Here is a 23,716-nt window from a genome sequence, read left to right on the forward strand (position 1 = left end):
CCAGTTTACCATTAACAAACGGTATTAATATTTGAAATTTAATTATGTCATAAGAAATTGTTATGAAAAATAACATGGCATAACAAATGATACATATAGTGTATCAATAGTTGCAATTAGTAATTTAAATTATTTTAAATTAAATTTCTCTAGTTTTCTTACTTTTTGGACAAATACCACCCGACAAAATTTGTATTTTCTCTATCTTTTATTATTATGAAGTACTCTTTTATCGATTAACAGCCGTGTACACGTCTAACTGGTCAACTCTAACTTAATTCATCAAGATGAATTCTACAGTGATTCAAAATAAAGACTTTTCTTAGACATCATATAGCTCACCATTTCCTGGTTTGAATGATGATGTTTCTTGCATCAAAAAATTTGAAAAAAATCCCAATAGTTTTAACAAACTAAGTAGCATCTTAATTTATCTCCCAAAACTATATGTTGGGAGACAAATAAAGTCCAGAAATTGGTGAAATAATGGAGAATAAAAGAATATGCTAATGCTAGAGTATTTGCATTTATTATTTCCAGAATTGAATAAAATAATGTGGGACACGTTATTGTTTCCTCCGCAACGTGCAAAAGGTTGGCCTGTCCCTAGTTGATATCTTGATATCTTGATACTACAACTTAATAAAAATCTAAAATTTATTTAAATGTTGCCACCTCTTTTATATATGACCCTAACTTAAAATTTGTATAACCTATAACTAAAATCGGCAAAGGAGGGTGCATTCGTAGTTAAAGCGTATTGTTTAATAATATTATCTTAACCTAATCAGGATTAATGCATATTTATCTTTCCACATACAATGCGTGTACTATTTATTATCAAGACAGTGAAAAAGAAAAAGTATTATTACAAATTGCGTCAGTGAGTGTAGGGAAACAATACGTTAATAGTATATAATACTCCCTCGTCTAAAAGTAGTTGAGTCTTTTTTTTTTAATTTAAGAAATTGATATGTTAAAGGTTAAAATAGAAAAAGTAAAGTAAGATATTGAATAATGTAAGAGAGAAAAATAGAAAGTAAAGCATGAGAAAAGATAAAGTTTTTACCAAACAAAAAGAAATAACTCAACTACCTTAAGACAATCCAAAAATGAATATGACTCAACTAAGATAGAACGAGGGACCTGACAATCTTCGAATCTAAAAAAGGATGGTTTTTTCAGTGTAATTAATTTCATTGTGAGAGCATCCGCAGCGGTTGAAGAAAGGGCGTCCGTCCGTCCATGCCGCTGAGCAGGCCTCGTCCATCCACCGCTGCAGCTCGTCCGTCCGTGTCGCTGAGCAGCCTTACGTGACGTGTTCTGATTGGCCAATGGCATAGCCGTTGGGAAATTCAATTTTTTATTTTTTTTTAAAAAAAATTAAAATTTATTTAAAAAAATGTTTTTAAATAAAAATAATATTTTCCCACTTCCCAAAAAACTATATCCGTTTTCTACCCACTTTTAATTTTTTTTTCAATTTTTTTCCCCCAAAATTCACATTTTTTTAATTTGTAGGATTTTAATTATGTATTTTTTTATTTTCTAGGATTTTAATTATGTATTTTTATTTTTTAATGTATTTTATAATATAGAAATGTTTTTAATAATTGGAGTATTTAAATTGAATAATAGAATAGTGGGACCCTTGAGCTTGTCCTTAGCTAATAGCACGGATGTGGGTGTTGTGCTCTTAGCTAAGGACAAGGAGTGAAAGTGGGTCTGGGCCCACTTCCGTGCTCTTAGCTAAGAGCACGGATGAGGATGCTCTGAATACACTAACTTTTTGAAGAAAAAAAAAGAGTAAAGGTCAAATGTGGTCCTTAACATATGGTCGTTTTATCAATTTGGTCTTGAACATTATCTTTTTGATTAATTGGACCCTCACAAATGAACTCGGACCAGAATCGGTCTTAAATTAAGAGAACTATCTATTTTACGGTCAACGTCATTTACTCAAGTTTTGACCAAAATTAATCATTTTAATTATTTTGGAAAAATAAAAATATAATTGTTAAAAACACATAAACGAAGAACACTTCTTTCTTCCGCCACGAGACCACGCCCGCCACAACGAGCACCGTTTTCACGGCCTCACCAAATCCAGCGGTGACTAACTGATTTCTTCGGAACGCCACACTCCGTCGTTCTTTTCCGCGCCGCACTTCATCATCCCTACTTTTTAAACCCTCTCTTCATCCTTCTTCTCAGCTACTCTTCTCTTCTTCTTCCTTCTTTCCTTTCTTTTCTTCTACACACATATTCAAGTGCGAAATCCGGCACTGCGCTAAGTTCTTAACTGTTATGGTGTACTGGATCCTTCTTCTTATCTTATTTTGGTTAATTATATAGTTTCTCTGGTTTATTCATAAGTAATCTTATAACATGTCCCTTTTGTCAAATTGGGCTATTATACTTGATGTTGTGTTTCATTTGCTATTGTAAAAGGTTTAGCAATTGTATGTTTTGAGCAATGTGTTCATCAGCTATGGTAAGAGCAGAGGTTAAGCAATTGTGTGGTTTATGTCTCGTCAATTTAGGTATGAATCGGGCGGTTGTTGCAGCCGGAAAGAGGAAGAGAGCTAGCAAACCACCTCTAACAAGAGATGAGCAGCAGATCCTTGATTTGATCCTTAGCAAACAGGGCTCCGGCATTAATATTTTACCTTGACGGGTCGAACGCGGCTGATTTTGAGTCGGAGTTCGTACAAGAGGGTTTTGAGGCGGCATGGGTTGCGGCGGCGGGTTTTGAGGTGGCGGAGGGTTTGAATTTGGATGTATTTGTTTCAATATATTATGTTTCTTTTACTTTTTGCTAATATATAAATTAAAAACTTTAATTTGGTATAATTAATTACCATTAGTAATTTAATTTTGGTTAAAACTTGATTAAATTATGTTGACCGTTAAAATAGACGGTTCTGTTAATTTAGGACCGATTCTGGTCCGAGTTAATTTGTGAGGAACCAAATAATAAAAAGATAATGTTCGGGACCAAATTGATAAAACAGTCCTATGTTAAGGACCACATTTGGCCTTTACTCTAAAAAAACTTAAATATGACTATTTCTTTGTCAATAAAATTAATCTAGATCATTGTAGACTATTGTTTTTTATCTATGTAGCAATTACTAAATAAATGTGGTGCCAGATTGGCATGTGGATGGAAATCGGAGAATATATTCATACTAAGATGCCGACATCTCATATGAACTCCACCTTATCGTTTACATATAAACAATAAGATTCTTACAAGATATGTTTATTCAAACATAGAGTGATAAAATTTCCAATATTATCTCCCAAATCTGGTCTCCAAAAAGTGTAATTTGTCCGTTTGTGTTAGTTGGCACATAAAGTTGGAAAAAATGCTAGTTGTATGATCTACTACTATTCTTGAGCATATATTATTAGTACTCCATTAGATTAAAATAAATTAAACTCTATAAAAACCATAAATTTGTGTTAATTTTGTTAAGGTCAAGTCATGAGCGCCTAAGTCCAAATTAAATATCTACACATGTCCCCTTTTCCACTTAAGCTTCATATGTATATATGACAAATATCATTTTCTTTTCCCTTTTACACGTTGTTTTCCTTTCAAATTTCCCAATTTCCTATGTAGATTACATAGATTTCGAAATATAAATACGACCTCTATAGTTTCTTTAACAAGCTAAAAATACTAGTAGTATATAGATTTATTTGGAGAAAATTTTAATTAGTAGTTCGAAAATTGGGGCAATTGGTCCAAAGATTAGAGAATGCTCAATATCCAAAGTTATTAGTATTACTTATTAGTTATTAGGTTTATAATAATATTAAAATATTTGTTAATTTAATGATATTAATTTAATTATTTGATTACTATAACGTCTATCAAAAAATTATTCTATCTACTTAATCTATGGAAATTAATTAATAATGACGACCCTAATTAAATAGGAATGTGTATGATCAACGTCTTAAAAATCACTTAAAATGTTTAATAGTTAGTTATACTCGGGTCTGGAAGTATATACCTTGCTTTATGGTGTGTGCAGACAAGTTTATCGAATGGTTGGAAATAAATTATTGACATATCTGAACCAACTTAATTAACGTAATAAAATACTAGCTAGTTGTCCTTTTGCAAGATAATGTCATGCGTGACATAATACATCGATAGTTTATACTAATTCAATTAACGATGTGATTACCAAAAATAATTAGAATATTTTAGCAGTACGATGAGTCACATGATATCATAATTGATAACAACGTTTGACTCACTAATCCTCTTTCTCCACAGTCCGTACACAGAAATCAGGGTGTTTTTGCTCACCTTTAAACTTTAATTTATGTTACTAAGTAAAAAAACATATTTATAAATATTAGTATTGAGATTACATGGATATTGAATGAATATTAAGTTTTCTATTTTATTGTGTTCCTGTTATTTAGAGCAACTCCAAGGGAAAGAGGTAAATGGAGAGGTAAAGTTATATATAACTACCATATTTATCTTTTTTCCATGAAAATTCATTCTCCAAGGAGAGAGGTATTTGAAAAGGTATTATACTTTTTCCCATTTTGGAGAGGTATCTTTACCTCTCCATTGCCATCAATGGAGAGGTAAATTTTATAACTATCATATTTGTCTTCTTTTCATGAAAAATCATTCTGCAAGGGAGAAGGTTATTTGAGAAGGTATCACACTTCATGTTTTTTAAATGCATTTTGTATTATTATTTTATGTTTAAAAATTCATTTACCATTCTATATACCTTTTTTTTCTTTTGGAGTATGTTTCTTTTTAAAAGGGTATATTTCACTTTTTGAAGAGGTATATAAATGATATACCTCTTTTATTTACCCTTCCCTGTTGGAGATGGTCTTAGGCAAATTTGTTAACATATATAACTGAAATTAGAGGCATATAAGTATAATTTTATATTGCTTGATCATAACTTATATTGCATTCGTCTTTTAATATAGTCACTTCTAATATTTGAGTGTTGATTCCATATTGAGTAAGGAGGCGTTTGAGGTTGTTGAACATGCTCCACGTTTCTGGATGACAACATGATCAATATGTTGTAGGTCTCCATCTATTTTGATTTTGATTATATTGTTGGTTCTTCTGTTTTACTTCGCACGAGCTTATAGGTGGACATATCGAATTGAAATAAGATCTCAGAGATCTTGATACATTGATACTTTTTAACTATATTCAAGTTGTTATAATAAAAATATCCAAAAATATTACTCTCCTTTGACGATAAATGTGCAATATTAGTTTGGCACGAATTCTAAATAAGTAATTAAGTCAAAGAAATGTAGGAGTAAATCATTTAATTGTTCTTATGGATTATGATAAGAAATAGTTTTATGATCTTATCATAGTTAATAAGTATAGAGTCAACTCTTGATAGGATATAATTGAAGATTGGCTACATTGAGTATTAGGTAAAAACTTTCGATTTTTGAATTATTTCCACTCTCTAACTTTATGTGTTGATATCATAAGATTAACCAAAGACTTGGTGAAAAGTGGACAATTATAATTTAAGACCCATCTTTTGATTTAAATTATAGTTGTTCGTTTGTCACGTCCGAGTCATTGGTTAATAATTTAATTTAGTGATTAATGTTTGTCACCCAGTCATTGGTTAATCTTTTGATTTATTGATTAACTCGGTAAACACGTGTGTGTTGCAGGAGATGTACTAGTTCAATTAATAAATATGCAAATGCAGTTCACTTTTTAGAGTTATTTTGGTTTTAAAATTCGAAATTTTAGTTTCTGCAATTTGTTAATTGATGAATAGTTATTTCGGGAGAAGAGAGATAGGGAGATTGTTGAGCTCAAGATTACACTTTTTCTATAAAAGAATCTCACATGCACTTTTGAAGATTCTCGAATGACAAATATAAAATATTAATAAAAATGCTGTAAAAATAATACTCCCTCCGTCCCTGATTAAGAGTCACACTTTTCCATTTCGGTCCGTTCCCAATTAAGAGTCACACTTTATTTTTACCATAAATAGTAACTAGGTCTCACATTCCATTAACTCAATTCACTCACATTTTATTATAAAACCAATATAAAAAAATGGGCCCCACGTTCCACTAATTTTTTCAACCAACTTTTCTTTACATTTCTTAAAACCTGTGCCCGGTCAAAGTGTGACTTCTAATCGGAAAAGGAGGGAGTAATTACATACATGATCGTTCAAGAAGTGAAGCATGGTAATGTTTTGTATCACATTAATCTTATTGGTTACGTGGTGTCCTAGAAATTTTTTCTAATTGAATGAGGCTATCTATTATGAAAATAAAAAAAATATTGGTAGTATTACATAATACATCATGATTAACATTTATAAAATAAATTATTTCATAGTTTTAGAATATTTTATTTGAATTTATTTACTTTGGTTCATTATTTCAAAATCACAGTATATGATTTTTTAATTTTAACTTTATATTTTAATGTTATATTTTTTGGTTCAAGAGAACGTTATAGTTTATGTTCATCATCATAAAGTATTATGTAACAAAAATAAATATTATTAAAATAATAAAACTATTAAAGTCCATGATCAGATGATGTGAATACTTTTTGGGCCCTTCCTATTTTGGCAGATTTGAATATAATTGTAAAATAAACTAACTAAAGAAATTGGTGTAACTGTTTTAATACTTGATGCATCGGTTTAGAAGGGATATCATGCGTTCACTTGTCACTTCTTTTAACTTTACAACTAACAAATAATATACTCCTAGTATTTAATTATTGTTTCATGAAATAAATAATACTGCAATCGTCCACAAAAAATAGACTAGTTTCACGATTTTGGCATCCACTAAAATTAGACCAGTTTCTAAATATGGAAAACTTAAATTAATTAAATACTACTATAACATGGACCTTACAATCTACGTACACTACTTCTGCTACATTTTCTTTCTCTCTTTTACTTTATCAATCATTAAAATTTGTATCATTCGTAACTTAGTATATTTTTAGTAGACGTAGGTAGTATAATAAACAAATAGAGAGACGCTAACGAAAAACATAACAATATTAATAAAGAGAAGAAAACAAGAAAGAAAGTCCATAGCTCATAGACTTGGGTTGTCAGAATCCTTCATGTCAACAACTACTCGGATCGCGGAGCACTAAGTCGTTGTTGGCTTGTTGCACTCCTAGATCGAAAACCTTAAACCAACCACTGTACATTCCCATTAATATAGCAAAGATTGAAATACACATGCACCAATTGATACATATGAATGTAAGAATCTTCATCAATCCTCATGGAGTATTTGTGAATGAATTTGATGCATCCCCAATAAAAAATGCATATGATTGAGGATGGGAAATTTATCTTTTCCCATAACAAATTATGTAAGATTCTCATAAAGATCGAGATCCATACCATAAATAAATTAATGATTTGAATCCAATTTCATGCCCAACAATTCATGTGCAACGGAGAAAGTAACTAACTTATTACTTCCTCCGTGGAGTACTAAAATAGTCTACTACTCTTTCGTACCCTAAAAAAACGATGTGTATGAAACAATAATTAAAAAAAAAAAAAAGAAAAGCAAATGGGGACATAAATCATGTGGGGTGATCATTTCCAGCTATAGTAGGAATGGGTGAATACATATAAAAATAAGGCTCTTCCTTTGTGTCAACTCCTCCTAAAGTCCTCACTCTCTCTGATCTTGATCAAAAAATGAAGATCCTCTGCGACGTATGCAACCAAGGCGAGGCCTCAGTCTACTGCACCGCCGACGAGGCCTCCCTCTGCTCCTCCTGCGACCACCGCGTCCACCACGCCAACAAGCTCGCCGGCAAACACCGCCGCTTCTCCCTCCTCCACCCTTCCCCCAAACACTCCCCCCTCTGCGACATCTGCCAGGTAACTAATTAAATTCTTCCACACACTCTCTCTCTCTTTCTAAATTCAATTTTTTTTCTCTTTGTAGGAAAGAAGCGCGTTTCTGTTTTGCAAGGAGGATAGAGCCATTCTTTGCAGGGAATGCGACATCCCAATCCACAAAGCCAACCACCACACCCACAATCACACCAGATTCCTCCTCACCGGCGTCCGCCTCTCCGCCTCTCCGGCCGAATCACCCCCCCCTCCCCCTCCCCCTCCCTCCGAGGATACCAACAATCTCCACTTCTCAACGAGTAGCATTTCCGAGTACTTGATCGAGACGCTGCCAGGCTGGCACGTCGAGGACCTTCTAGATTCTTCCACCCCTTCCTCCTCCGCCGATTGCAAGGTCGCCCACCTCAAAGATTCCATTTTTATCAAACTTTCTTTTTTTTAATTACTACAAATTTCTAATTATGGTGAAAATTAACTGAAATTGCAGAGTGGGGAGAGTGATTTGATGCTGCCGTTTTGGGACGTTGATCTGCAATTTCAAGATCAATCATTTCTAGTGAATAATTTTGGATTTGGATTGGGGAATGGAAATGGGAGCAAAGATGAGTTGAAATCCAGCAGAAAAAGAAGAGACGACAACTCTTTCGCAGTTCCACAGATCAGCCATTCCTCCGCCGCCGTCTTCAACAAGAGATCCAAAACGTTTTGGTAGAACCAAAAAAAGCCAATCTTTTTCACAGCCCAATGCCGGAAAATCAGAGATCTGAATTCCCTTTTTGTAATTTTGTTTTTCTTTGTCAGATTTTTGGGATGTACTGCTTTTATTATGTTCTCCTATTTTGTAAATATCTTGTTGCATTTAATGAGAAGACCTACTGATATCACAACTCACTTTTTGTATTCATGTTTTATGATGGAACAAGTCACAAACAACCAAGAAAAATTCTGAGTGATTATGGGAGTTTACAAGTGACAGATGAAAAGGTTGTCAATTTACTCCTTTCGGAATTTCATAATACAAAGCAGAAGATAATGAGAGCATCCGCAACACTGCCTCGCTGCAGTCTCGTCTCGACGAGACGAGACGGCATTGAGACAGCGTTGCGGGTCCCGTCTCGTCTCGACGAGACGAGATGTCTCAACGCCCGACGCGTCCCGACGCCACGTGGCGTGCGCGGGCGGCTGGCGTGACACCGACCCGCGAGTGGTCGTCGGATTTATGACATCATAATTCAATTTTTTTTTAAAAAAAATCAGATTTTTCAAAAATGAAAAAATAAAAAAAAACGGTAATATGACCGTTGAACGGTCATATTTTTATTTTATTTTATTTTATTTTTTTTATACTACTCTTCTCCATTTTACACACAAACACACGTCTATTCTCTCATCTCTCTTTCTTTCCTCTCCAATCACTTCTATAAAATCATTCCTTTATTTTTTTTCTTTTCCCAAATTTAATCAATTATGGATCCATTTGAGCAAATGCGTCGAATAATGGAAGAATCGCTAGAAGAAGATCGACGTAGGGAGGAGGAAGCCGCTGCGCCTCCTAGGCGACGCCGGACATACATCCACCGTAACCGAGAGGAAGCCGCCGCAAGGTTGGAACGTGATTACTTCAGTCCAAACCCGGTGTGGGGAGATATCTACTTCCGTCGCCGTTTCCGTATGTCACGCCCGCTATTTTTGCATATCGCGAGTACATTGGCGGCACGGGAAGAGTTCTTCAGAGAAGGGTTCGACGCTGTTGGCCGTCCTAGCCACACGACGCTCCAGAAATGTACTGCGGCGATCCGTCAGCTTGCTACTGGACAATCGACAGATGCGTTCGACGAATACCTGCACGTCGGAGAATCCACTGGGCGACTTTGTTTGTTGAACTTCTGCAAAGGCGTCCGGGCAGCCTTCACCGCCGAATTTCTGAAGAAGCCAACCACCGCAGATTGTCAGTTTCTGCTCCGTCTTCATGAACAAGTGCACGGATTCCCCGGGATGCTCGGGAGTGTCGATTGCATGCATTGGCAATGGAAGAATTGTCCTGTGGCGTTGAGGGGGTCATATACGAGCGGCCACAAAGACACCCACCCCACCGTTATACTCGAGGCCGTCGCCGACTACCGGCTATGGATTTGGCATGCGTATTTCGGGGTCTCCGGCTCGAACAACGACGTCAACGTGCTCAACAACTACGACCTCTTCGCTGAAGTTCTGAATGGTAAAGCGCCGGCCATCAACTTCGTCGCTAACAATCGCCAGTATAAAATGGGGTACTATCTTGCCGACGGCATCTATCCGAAGTGGCCAACCTTCGTGAAGACGTTCAACAGGCCTACGGACGAAAAGCAGTCTCTTTTTGCGCAGAAGCAAGAGTCTGCTCGCAAGGATGTGGAGAGAGCGTTCGGGGTTCTCCAAGCTCGATGGAACATTATCAAAGCCCCGACTCGACAGTGGTTTATGGAGAATATGGTCGACATCATGTATACGTGCATAATCTTGCACAACATGATTGTCGCCGACGAAGGACCTGAGGCGGGAAATTGGTTCGACCCTGAAACCCCGGGAAGCTCAACCGCAAGTAGTCCGCCTCGAACGGGAGTGCATCCGTCTTTGCAAGAGCGGTTGTCTATTCGGGCAAGGACACGTGATTCTACCGCCCACGCCCAACTCCAGGAGGATCTAATGGAGCATATTTGGGCAAAATTTGGCAACCGTTAGATGATCGTCATTAGAGAACTCCTTCTTCTGCTTCTTTGCCTCCATTTTTTTTTTTTGAGTTTAAAAGTGTGCAATTTCTAATTTCTAGTTTTTAAATTATGTCTTTTTTATTTTTTTAGGTATTTAAATTGTAATTTTATTTTATTTAATGAAGTGTGTTTTTTATTAATTGAATTTGTTGGAATTAAAAATAAAAAATGAAATTGAATGAATAGTTAAGAAATGGTTAAGAGATGGAGGGATGCAGGTGTTGTCTCTTAGTTAAGAGATGAGCTGAAAAGTACAGTGGGACCCATGAATAGTGAAGAGATGAGATGGTTAAGAGACGGATAAGAGACAGCGTTGCGGATGGCCTGATGATCTTGGGTTGTTGAGAATGAGAAAATGCCACATTTTTAGGAAAGGATTTTCTAACAAGTACGGAGATGTTAATGTGTGATTATTGATTAATCAATTTGCTACATCTAGCCATAACAGATTCTAATACGGTTCTGCCCTTAGTGATTTCATTGGAATTTAATTATTTGAGTGTCTTTTTCTTTTTTATAGTAGTACAAATTGCTGAAAAAGTCATTATATATATTAAGACGAAGACTTTTGTGCGTGTGCCTACTATATGCACTGCACCATCCCCAGTTCTCTGGAATCGATTTGCACCGGAGCATCCCACCGATTTGCCTCCTCCTCCCTGCCTTTTTCGGATTCAATGTTCGTGCGTTTGTGCTCGTGTTTTTATTGCACTTTGTTACGGTGTGTAGTTTAGTAAAACTTTGCATAATCACACACGACTAAATTAGATGGTATGTATGCGGGTGTTTTCCTGTATTATGGAGTAGTTGCTTATGGAAAAGTCTACAAGAAATTAAGTAACTCAATTGTCAATATTGTATTCTCAACAATCTATAATAGATATAAATATAATCCGCAAAAGTGGAAAATATGTGAAATCATCAAAGTGTAAGTTTGTGTTTGTTATTTTTTTTTCCCATCAACCTATGAATCACGTGAAATTTCAAGTTTGTCTAAATAATTAGTCTTTAATCAGTACAATCTTAGTTTATTTCCACTAAAAATATAATGAAATAATCAGACTTTATTGACCAAAAACACACGGTTGTCAAAGCTAAAAGTTTGCTATTGGCGTTTTGTTGTTGAGAAAGTTTGCTATGATCACTATGATTGTTTGCACAAACTCTATATGCATAGTTTGCTATTTCCAAGCTGATTCGGCTCTAATATCTTTTAAATGTTAAAATTTGAAAAGAATTCGTAATCGTCATGTCACCTAATCATAAGATTTGATCAAATTCAATTAGTTTCATAATATTTAGAAAAATTATTAATAGATACATGCATCATTTGGGTTCGAATTCAATTGAGTCTTATGTCTTCTTAGAAATCTCGACCCTCAACCCCACCGTTAGTTATTAACAAAACTCTCCAAATAATAAAATATGTACTTATACAATGACTAGTAATAATTTCATTCCCTAATTTAATAAACTGTATATTTTATGAATCGAAGATGAATTCATGAACTAAAACAACAAATTTAATTCGAAACCAAAATTAATTTGAAAGGAATAAAAAAAAAGTACTACTAATAAAAAGGCTATAAAATTCAATGGATCTTCGAAACCTGGCCGGAGTCATCCAGACGAAAATCGGCCGTCACCACCACCGTTGTCGACTTCGTACAATAACCACAACAATAGTCACATTTTTCACTTGCTTTAAAACTGGTGGTCAACTCAACCCTCAACTCCACCATTGACCATTGGGCAATCTTCCACCGCGCGTCATCCCATGACGGCCCACTAGGCACTATTGCATATTTTCAATTAATATAGCTGAAACTTTTCTACTTCTCCAATTTTAATTCTATAGTTTCTTTAACACGCTATTAAATATTTATACATTTAATTGGAGAATTTTTCAAAGATAAATTACTGCAAAAATCATTAAATTTGACCAATTTTGACTAATCCCAAATTTATTTACTTAATTAATCGCTCTTACCATATTTGTTTTCTAAATCCAAAGGGCGGAATATGAAAATTGTTGCAACCGATAGTATGTATATTAGTACGTACTACTGTATATCATGAAAACTTTTATTTTTATTATTAAGTTAATTAATTAATTTGATTCTAGTATATGCTAAACATGGAAATTCTTATTTCCTTGTATGCTTCAAATTCCAACGTATGCTTACCAAAAAAAATGCAATCTTTCATTACCATCGCGCCAACTTTAGATATTGAAACACTTTCCAAATATAAACTTACTTACCTTAATCGAGTTTAAGTTAGAACTAGTTCTTCTGCCGCCAACAATGAAACAAACATAGATTTGCTCTCTCATGGCTACTCAAATCTTCAACAACGATTCCAAACCCTACCTTTCCGTTTTCCGTGGAAGAAAGGCTGCTCGCAGATCCAAGCCACCTAAAGGGATCACAATCAAGAAACCAAACATCTTGCTGCAGAGTGCAACAAACGACGTCGCTTTCAAGAAACCCAGGGTTTGCTACGGCAAGGATGCGTTTCCTGACTGCGTGAGCGTCGACGAGTACAAGAGTTTGGGGAAGATTAGCTCAGGATCCTACGGCGTAGTCTACAAAGTCGAGCACAAGAGAACCGGAGAGATCATGGCGATGAAGGAGGAGTTCAACGGCCTGTCTCCCTCGACAAGGGCTGAAATCGATATCCTTAAGTCCCTCGCTGGCCACCCCTGCATTGTGCGATTCGAGGAGGTCGCGGTGGATGAGTACGACGGCGTTTATGTGGTGATGGAGTACATGGAGACCGATCTAAGAAGATACATGTCTCTCAAGGGAGATCATGATCATGGCCTTGCAATCAGCCAAGTGAAGAAGCTGATGAAGCAGTTGATCCAAGGTGTAGAGTTTCTTCATCGGAACAAGGTCCTGCATAGGGATCTCAAGCCCGCGAATGTGCTAGTAAGCAAAGGGGGGCAGTTGAAAATATGCGATTTTGGGCTGTCGATTAGGGTTGAGGATGAGGACGAGGAGGAGGAGTGCAAGGTGGGACGCTGTGGTATAGGGCGCCCGAGTTGCTTCTTGGGGAGAGGAGGGGTTCGTGCGCGGTGGATATGTGGGCCGTGGGGTGCATATTTGCGGAGATGGTGTTGAACGAGGTGTTGTTTCGAGGGGAGTCGGAGGAGGATCAGTTGCATGAGATGTATTGCATTCTTGGCCATCCTAGTGCTAAGAAGAATGTTGAGAGTTCTATTTGTGGTGCAAATTTGATGCTTTCGGGAGATGGATTTGATCTGCTTAAAGGGTTGTTGTGTTATGATCCAGTGAAGAGGATGACTGCAGGAATGGCTCTCAATCATGCTTGGTTTGAAGATGAAATTACTTCTGGATTTTGTTGAGAGTTAGTGAAACTTTCTTACTTGGTATATATGTATTGTGTTTAATACTTAACTGATTTTTTTGTATTCATCTTGCAACTGTAGTACTGTCACACTCTTCCAACTGTGTGTTTAATCACTATTTTTGATATACTCCATCTTGTTGTTAGTTTACAATATACACATCCATGTATAAACTGTAGTGCTGTCACACTATTTCAAACAAAGAAAGTGATAGTTCTTGAGTATATTGAGAGTAGAAGTCAACAGCAATTGCCAAACCTCAAAGCAATGAAACAAAGAATTCAGACCCAAACGTATCAAAAGGACTTAGTGCACAAACCTTAATACTATGATTTACACTAAATTTAAACAAAATAAGACAAAGTTAGGACCCTTTGGAACCAAACCAGAGGCAGTTATCCTTGACAGCCTCATTTGCATATTCCTTAAACCTATACTCTTCTTGCTTGCCTGAAGAGCTCACTCTCCCTTCACTGTAGCACTGGCTGCACAGACTGAAGCGCGCTTTTGTCTCCTTGAAACGCGGCCCAATTATGGGATACCGACAGGTACAACAAACGTGGTGGCCATGGCGACTCCTATCTCCACCTTCGAGCTTCAAGAGGGTCGACATGATGCCAAAGCCCCATTCTTGATTATCAAACATCGCAAGGAACTCTGTCGATGAAACCAACGAGTTATCATCACTCTCCCCACGAATTTCCAAGATCTCACTTATGCCATGTGTGGGAATGTAGATCCTCCTTAACAGTTTGATATATCTCTGAGCGTCGGATTTCTTGATCTGCGCATTGCCTTCATTCATGGGGCGCCATAGGAGTGACTCGTACGCAGTTTGCTTCCGGTTCTCTGCAGAGCCGCCGCAGAGAGGAGCAAGCACTGCGAAAAACATGCCCAAATCCACCCGGCCAGACTCTGTTTCGTCTAAAACACAGAGGATTTTCTGGTTTATAGCTTTGACAGCTCCCACAAAAGCTTCTGGCTTCAAGAAACTAAGCAACTTGTGGAGGATTCCTTCGAGTGAAGCTTTGCGTATGGACTTTTCCGGCATGCCACTGCCGGAGTAGGAAATAGGGACATTCCCTTCACTCATTTCCTTCTTGATCTTCTCAACCTCACACCGGTTCAATCTAGTGACCCTCTGGAAGTTTCTGATGTCAAGCGCGATGGCTAGCTCCGGCCTTAACGTTGTTTTCTCACTCACGGCCTTAAACTTCGAGGGCTCCACAGTCACAAAGGCTGCTTCACCATTGCCATTACCATTCCCCCTCAACTTCCTTGTCTGCAGCTGCTTTAAATGAGCTATAGCATCATGCAATTCCACTCTGTTTGTCATCTTTAAAGCTTCCTTCAAAGCTTTCTTAGCATCCTCGGTTTCTCCAGCTCCTAACAACGAGACAGCCTTATTCAACTGCGCTCTCCAGTGGCTCGAACAGACGGCCAAAACACGAGTGTACATCTCCGAGGCTCTCTGATACCTTCCCATATCCATATACAATCCTCCCAAGTTGTACAATGCATCCACATGACCCGGTTTCAGATCAATCGCCTTCTGAAACTCCTTGATCGCGCTCTCATCATCGCCCATGGCGTGCAACGCGGAAGCCAGATCACAATGAGCATCTGCGTAATCGTTCTTCATGTAAATAGCCTCTTCTAAGGCCTTCACAGCTGCCTTATACTCCCCTACACCAAACAGGGCACTGCCTAAAAGCTTCAAAGCCCGGAAATGAGTCGGACAGAGGATCGCAGCCTCCCTGTAATGCTCACAGGCACCAAGAACCATACCTTCTCCCTCAAGTGCAATCCCCAAATTCACATGAATCTGAGGTAAAATATAAGCCCACTGATTCCCACCAGCCTCTGCTGCCTCCAAAGCAAGCAAGAACTCGGCTTTCGCCTCACTATGCATGCCAAGAACATACAAACAATTCCCTGCTCTAAAATGAGACTTCACATCAAAAGGTGTCAATTCACAAGCCCTCTTGAAACTAACCAACGCCTCGTTAAACAGGTAATGCTCGTACAACACCCGACCGATGGCCATTTGGCCATCAAACGCCTCAGCAGGCGAACGTGCTCTGTCCGCCCTCGACCTCAGGACTCCTAACTCCTTAACGAACGCTGCATAATCCGAAGAAGCCTCGTCCCAGACCACTCTCTTGTCTGATATCTCACTAGACTGCGGGCCGAGCTCTCTAGACCATCCCGGATCGGAGAAAACGTCTGAATTGTCATTCTTGATCTTCCCATCTTTCATCTGCTTCGTCTTCAACCTATTGATAAGACTCTCCAGATCATCTACAAGGTTCCACGTGTCATCGAACACAATGCCGTGGTTAGGGGAAGCAGCCCACGCAGCAGTGCGCTGCTTCTTGAGAGGCTCCATCACGACGGAGGAAGACGACGCCGCCTCCTCCGAAGCTTCGATTTTATCCTCCTCCGACGCCTTCAGCTCGAGGCTGAGGGCTTCGAAATCTCTGTCCACGTCGCCGGCACCGTCGTCGTAGGTGCGGAGGAGTCCGTCAAAGGTGAGGCCTTTCTCGCCGTCGATGAATTCGCCGTAGGTGCGGAAAACCTCGTCGAGAATTGCACTAATCTGTTCGTCGCTGAACTTAACCCTAGGATTCACAGCCACCACAAGCGCCGCCATCTCCTCCCGGTTCAAGCCCCCGTCTCTGTTCACGTCAAATTGCCGGAATATTCGCCTCACTTTCTCCGATCTGCTCCCTCGAGTCGTCATGGCACGATCTCGCCCCCAATTTCTGGGTATTCAATTGGGAAAAAGTGAGCTCGAGGGAATTAAATTGAGAGCGAAATCAGGGATTGAATTGAGCTAGGGCTTTATACGAAGAGTTTAATGAGCTGGAACAGAATATGTGGGGAAATTATTAGAGAATTGAGAGATGAATTCATAATGAAATCTATTTGAGGATGGATGAGAGTGTATCTCTGCAACTGTAATGTTGGTTGGAGACAGACTGGGAATTAATTAAATCAATCTGTGAATTAAGACTTCATTTTCTTTTAAGTATGGTCTATTGCGGGGTTAATGAATGATCATTTAGTGGGTGTCATTATTGGCTTAATTATGACAAGTGTAATGAGAAGGAAGTGGTCAAATCTTCAATATCTCAATAGTTGGTTCAGGATAATAATAATAATAATAATAATAATAATAATCTTGTATGTTAAATAAAGTTTTTAAAACATAGTAGTAATTGCTACTCCTACATCCTATTGGTGTGGAATGAGATTAATCGAATTGTACTTTAAATTGTTCCCTTAGAAGAATGAGTGTTGATCAAAAGTAATCATTTTAGAATGTCAATATGTCATAAAGTTTAACATAAGTAGCTATGTAAGAAACAAAATATGAAATTTCTAAGAATTAAACAAAACCATCTTAGACCGGATAAAATATTTGTTTGAACTTGAAAATAAAATATTAGCACCAATATTCACACCTAATGCATAGATACTTTGGCTGATTAATGGTCTTAACATAATATAGAGTCCCCATATCTAACTTTACTAAACTGGTTTTAGAAATTTCGGAAAAGCTACAAAACTTTAGGATGTGTCACATGTAAACATAATAGTGGTGGGTAGATTAGATTTTACTTTTTCATCCACTTTTTCCTATTTCTCACGTGCAATTTAAGTGTAATAAAACAGTTCAACTTCCATTTGGGGTGAATTTTTCTTCTATATGGTTATATCCACTCTACTTTAAATCATTGTATCCTCATCTCTGATATGATGACATACTCATTGAGATTATAAAGCAATTTTTCTGTCCAATATTCCACTTGAACTTTACGTTATATATGAACTATTGTAGTTTTGTTTTATTCAATTCTTCTATTAATGTCCCATATTTCTTATTTGTTGTCAAGTACTATTAAAAGTATTATATCTTATTTAACTTCCATTGAGCTCATATTCCTCTAACTTAGCTCGTATATATGGAACATCTTTTCCCAGATGGAGTAATTAATTGAAGAGCAGAAACAAGTTAGTTTTGGACCATTTTTTTAGAACATTAGGCATTCTTACTTTCATAAATACTCACACATCTCCTGTTTGGGTGTGTTAACCCCAATAAAACAGATCAAACTAATAACTACTACAACTCATGAAAACATTAAAAGTCTAGTAGCAAAGATGGGCATTCATGGTTATGTGTTAATGCATAGCTAATCACAAAAAAGAAACAAGAATTAATGCATAGAAACAAGAATCAAATATGGTTTCTTCCAAAATACACCAACATCAAAGTATTGAACAACTTTATTCCCTGAAAAGTAAACTCATCATCTACATCCTACCAACTTAACATGTCAACCCTCGAATTCAATGGCCAAGCACTTCCCACGCGCACAAAAGAAAACTTGAGACTCCATGGCCAAACTACCATGCCAAACAGGGATAACATACTTATAATTCTTAATTTAAGGAAAGAATAGCAACTCGCATAAGCCGAGATCGAGATTCAGTTCGCCTAATCCGCTCTAGACTGACCAGCACGAGATGAGAGAATGATACCAACAATGAGACCATAGAGAGCCAAGGCTTCAGCGAAAATGAGGATAAGAATCATTCCGACAAAGAGCTTGGGTTGTTGTGCATTGGCTCTGTCATACAAAATAGTGGAATGTGAATGTGTAGTCTCATAAAACAATATGCATAAAAGAAAACACAAAGTTGATCACTTCTGGTCAATGAATGCAGTTAAGATCAAATGCCACGTTTTGACTGAGAATGAAAATGGCCAAAGGTGCAGTAAACAAGAACACTATCTGGTCAATTTCCCCATATAGCCACACCCCAGATCCTCCTCATACTTAACCAGTTCATCTTGAAGCTAACCTTTATAACATAACATCTAGGCAATGTAAGAGTTTTATCCCACTCTCATCAATTCGATGTGATAACAAAGCAAACTAGTAATAACCTTGAAAACCGAACAAGAACCTTAATGCAAGAGGTTTCATTTTCATTCACTAGTATAAAATTGAAGCTTAGCCTTTAGTAGCATAACATCTAGGCAATGTAATTCGAAAGTTATAGAAATACTTTTAAAGCTTGTCCCTTTCTCATTCATTTTATGTGAAAACAAGAACAAGAACCTTAATGCAAGAGGTAATAGGTTTCATTCACTAGTATAATACTGAAGCTAGCCTTTAGTAGCACAAATCCCTCAGATTTAAAAATTATACACACGCAGAAAATGTCAAACAGTAGATTATATGGAACTAAGCAAACGATCAATAAACCAATCACGGAGAGCAATACCACAACTAAGAAATTACTACTATTACCTAATCCAGATGACGAAAAAGAAACAAAAAAATAGAAATTTATCAAGGATGAAGGAATTAGAAATAACCTAACACCAGCATCACCAACGATTCCGATGGCCATACCGGCGGCAAGGCCGGCGAGACCGCAAGCAAGTCCAGAAGAGAGGTGAGCGTAGCCATCAAACAAGTAGTAAGACTTGGCCTTAGGGTTAATCCCGGTGCTAATGATGACAGCAATAATCAAGCCGTAAATCCCCAAAACACCAGCCATGACCACCGGAACAATAGACTTCATCACCAGCTCCGGCCTCATCACACCCATCGACGCCACTCCGACGCCGCTCTTGGCGGTTCCGTAAGCCGCTCCCATACCTAATCAGAAACAAATTTAGATCTGAAATTGAAGGGCGGATCCGATCCGTGGATGAAAAGAGAGCTTACAGGAGAAGACTAGAGCGGCGGCGGCGCCGAGGAAGCCGAAGAACGGAGCCGTTTCATCGCCGCTGAAGGTAGACGACATGATGGATCGGTTTGGATTAGCGCAGAGATCGGATCTGATCGGATTGATGAATGAAGCTAAAGTTTAGAGCTTGATTATTAGTATTATATGCTTCTTCTATCTGATTGATTGGATTGCGAGAATGCGAGTGGAGGACCTCGACTCGATCCCTATTTCAAATTACCCATTTACCCCTTTCTCTTATACCACCTCCTCCTTCGTTCCATAGTACTGGGTGCATTTTTCTCCGGCATTTAGATTTAAAAATAGAGAGAATAAAGTAAGAGTTTTTCTTCTGTGCCGCCATAAGCAAGCCACTTCTTCTGGCACAAGATTTAAGGAATTGATAATAGAGGACTTGAAAGAATAGAGTAGGTTGGAAAATAAAATAAGAGATAAGATTTTTTGCTTAAAATGGAAATTACTCACTTATAATGGGACATATCAAAAAGAAAAGTGACTCGCTTATAGTGGGACGGATGAAGTATTTTTTACTGAAAAAGGAAATGATATTATTACTATGGATAGCCCAAAATGGAAAATTGACTCTACTACTATAGTACGGAGGAAATTGTATATTTCGCGTCAGTAATTCATATTGACATCTAACGTTTTGCACGAAAATAATATATGTGACCAGATCTAGATTCACAAACGATATAATGTATCGAAATTCGAAATTTAAACACTATAAGATAATTAACTGTTGTGCTAATTGTTTCCCGCGTTTAATTAAATACATTACTAACATCTCGGTATCAACATGAATACAGTTCTATACAAGAACAATTCTCTGTACACTAGTTTTGATTAGAGAAACTTAATAAATCTATGTCTGATTCAGTCATTCAACATACTTATTATTTGTCAGACGAAAGAATGGTCCTAAACCTAAGATTATAATGTCATGTAAAGCTATGCACTGATTCTTCTAAACCAAAGATTATAAAGTCATGTAAACCTATGTACTTATTCTTTATCGAATGATTTCCTTGTTTTGTTATTTTAAGGAAAGGATATAGTATATTCTTGCTAGAAGGATAACCTCATCTTCATATATAGATTTAATTCGAAATATGATGCAAATAAAATAATATTGCGATTCTTCTTTGTGGGGACAATGCTGTTTTTCTAAATGAAAATACTACTCCTATAGTCATATTTGTTACTCCTATTAACTTCTAAATTTATTTCGAAGTATTGAGGCAACAATAATATCCTACATATTGCGTTTTAAACTGATAAAATCATTCGTATTGAATTAACTTGTAACGATCACTTAGACAAAGTCAAGTGATTAAATTTATGAGTTACTTCTAATCGTTGATTATTGACTGGATCCATTTTATGAATACTCCATATGTCGATAATTCAGTACATCATGTATTGGGTTTAATTATAGGCTTTATTATTCTATGAAAGCAATATTTATGGTATTATATACCTGACGATTCCTTCGAAGGAATTCCTACCATAGTAGTATAATACTAGTAGCTATGTTACTCCAACATTTTGCTATAGATAGATAGATAAGTACAAATAATAAAATTATTAATTTCAATATATGTATATATACTCCATACCTTCACACATTAGCCAAATTAAAAGGTCAATCTAATATTTATAAAAATAATTTAAACTCCAATTGCTAAGAGCGAAAAAATGAACAGCAGCAAGAAGCCAAGAAGCATGACATTGGCTCATTAAGTTAGTCAAGGACGCTAGACATGCTAATTTAATTTGTCATATAAAAGTCAAACCTATATTATTATAGACTTGAACTCTACATTGATTCGTACATGAGCTTTGAGTAAGTTTAAATACTTAGTTATGAGTATTCTATTCACATAAATGAAAGCTAATGGAGTATCTACTTATAAGACCTTGACAATTTAATATTTGATCAAAATAGCACTTGAAAAATTCAATTAATCATGTATTGCTGCTATATGAAAAAAAATCGAAATTTTTTAACTTTAACAGTACTATATATAGTACATCATTTGTCTACATTTGAATCTAAAAACTTAGCAATACAAAAACATGCCTCCACCACTAATTATCCTCGTCCTCGTCCTCGTCCTCGTCCTCCCTAACCACGCAGCCAACGGTGAGTGGGAGCTTCTCCACCCGAACATCGGTGTCTCCGCCATGCACATGCAGCTCCTCATCTCCGACCGCGTCCTCATCTTCGACCGCACCGACTTCGGCCCCTCCAACATCTCCCTCCCATCCGGGCGCTGCCGACGCGACCCCAACGATACCGCCCTCCCCCTCGACTGCACCGCCCACTCGGTCGAGTACTCCCCCGCCTCCAACTCCGTCCGCCCCCTCATGCTCCTCACCGACACCTGGTGCTCCTCCGCCGCCCTCCTCCCCAACGGCACCCTCCTCCAGACCGGCGGCTACAACGATGGAGACCGCGCCGCCCGCCTCTTCAGCCCCTGCTCCGGCGCCGCCGCCTCCTGCGACTGGCAGGAGATCAACCCCGCCCTCGCGCTGCGCCGCTGGTACGCCACCAACCACATCCTCCCCGACGGCGGCGGGGTGATCATCGTGGGCGGCCGCCGCCAGTTCAGCTACGAGTTCTACCCGAGGCGGAGCGCGCCGCGCAGCCTCCCGTTTCTCATCCAAACCAATGATCCTCGTGTTGAGAATAATCTCTACCCTTTTGTTTTCTTGAATGTAGATGGAAATCTATTCATCTTCGCGAATAATCGAGCAATTCTGCTAGATTATGTCCGCGGAGTGGTTGTGAAAAATTACCCGACGATCCCGGGTGGGGATCCGAGGAGCTACCCGAGCTCCGGCTCTGCTGTTCTGCTCCCGTTGAACAGCAGCTCCGGAGCTCAGGTCCTCGTTTGCGGGGGTGCGCCCGCAGGAGCTTATGTCAGTGCTAATAATGGGAAATTTGTGACCGCGCTCGACACGTGTGGTAGGATTCGAATAAATGAGCAGAACCCCGAGTGGGCCATGGAGACCATGCCTGGTCCCCGGGTCATGGGGGATATGGTCTTATTACCTAATGGGGATGTCTTGATTATCAACGGGGCCGCTTCGGGCACGGCCGGCTGGGAATTGTCCAGGGACCCGGTTCTCGCGCCGGTTATCTACCGACCCGAAAACCCTGTTGGGTCGAGATTCGAGGTCCAGAGTTCCAGTTCCACTCCTCGAATGTACCACTCGACCGCAGTATTACTACGCGACGGTCGAGTCATCATTGGTGGGAGCAATCCTCACACGTATTATAATTTCACTCGAGTTTTATTCCCAACTGACTTAACTTTAGAAGCATTTTCTCCCTCCTACTTGAATTCGTCGTATGCTAGCACGCGCCCAAAGATTATTTCTCCTGCCTCGCAGTCTAAAATTGGCTATAGACAACCACTTGTAGTAGGCTTCACGGTCCCTTCGGGTCAAATTGACAATGCTTCAGTTATGGTTACGATGGTGGCACCCCCGTTTGCAACTCACTCGTTTTCGATGAATCAAAGGTTGTTGCTACTAGGTCGAGGGAACGTAACAGTAAGCGGTAATTCAAGTCAAATCCGGGTCGTCTCGCCGGATTCGGGCAATGTTGCCCCACCCGGATACTATCTTTTATTTGTGGTTCATCGGAATATACCTAGTGAAGGTATATGGGTCCAAATAAGATGAAGGATTTTTTATATATACATGTATACATGAAAAGAATTGGATTGACTGTCAATTTCTTATTTTAATATATATATTCTAGTTCTTTAACATGCATTTGTCAATTACCTTGAGCGAATAGACTTATTTAAAAAGGAGATCTATAATTTCAGTCGTATTTTATAAGTTTCCATCATGAAGTCCATATTATTGGTACTACTACTATTTTGAAATGAGAAATAAAACGAAACAATCCAGCC

The 23,716-nt window shown here is 38.1% G+C and overlaps 2 protein-coding genes and 3 pseudogenes across 2 annotated transcripts; 3 read left to right on the forward strand and 2 right to left on the reverse strand.

The window, feature by feature from the left end:
* Positions 1-7,646: 7,646 nt before the first annotated feature.
* Positions 7,647-8,798, forward strand: LOC125223678 (B-box zinc finger protein 21-like). Its single transcript, XM_048126931.2, has 3 exons — positions 7,647-7,922; positions 7,990-8,292; positions 8,386-8,798. The coding sequence occupies exons 1-3, from the start codon at positions 7,737-7,739 to the stop codon at positions 8,608-8,610; spliced, it is 714 nt and encodes a 237-aa protein (XP_047982888.1). The 5' UTR covers positions 7,647-7,736; the 3' UTR covers positions 8,611-8,798.
* A 4,180-nt stretch (positions 8,799-12,978) lies between these two features.
* Positions 12,979-14,015, forward strand: LOC125220741 (uncharacterized; annotated as a pseudogene).
* A 195-nt stretch (positions 14,016-14,210) lies between these two features.
* LOC125218023 (putative TPR repeat-containing protein At1g05150 pseudogene) lies at positions 14,211-17,013 on the reverse strand (annotated as a pseudogene).
* A 1,205-nt stretch (positions 17,014-18,218) lies between these two features.
* Positions 18,219-19,966, reverse strand: LOC125218027 (V-type proton ATPase 16 kDa proteolipid subunit). Its single transcript, XM_048119621.2, has 3 exons — positions 19,766-19,966; positions 19,411-19,696; positions 18,219-18,655 (listed from the first exon to the last, which is right to left on the reverse strand). The coding sequence occupies exons 1-3, from the start codon at positions 19,842-19,844 to the stop codon at positions 18,523-18,525; spliced, it is 498 nt and encodes a 165-aa protein (XP_047975578.1). The 5' UTR covers positions 19,845-19,966; the 3' UTR covers positions 18,219-18,522.
* Positions 19,967-21,784: 1,818 nt separating this feature from the next.
* Positions 21,785-23,547, forward strand: LOC125218024 (aldehyde oxidase GLOX pseudogene; annotated as a pseudogene).
* The last annotated feature ends 169 nt before the right edge of the window (positions 23,548-23,716 follow it).

This window comes from Salvia hispanica, chromosome 1, assembly GCF_029641045.1.
Source record: "Salvia hispanica isolate PSC_SH4W2 chromosome 1, Shi_PSC_v1, whole genome shotgun sequence".
In the NCBI taxonomy this organism is placed as follows: Eukaryota; Viridiplantae; Streptophyta; class Magnoliopsida; order Lamiales; family Lamiaceae; genus Salvia; species Salvia hispanica.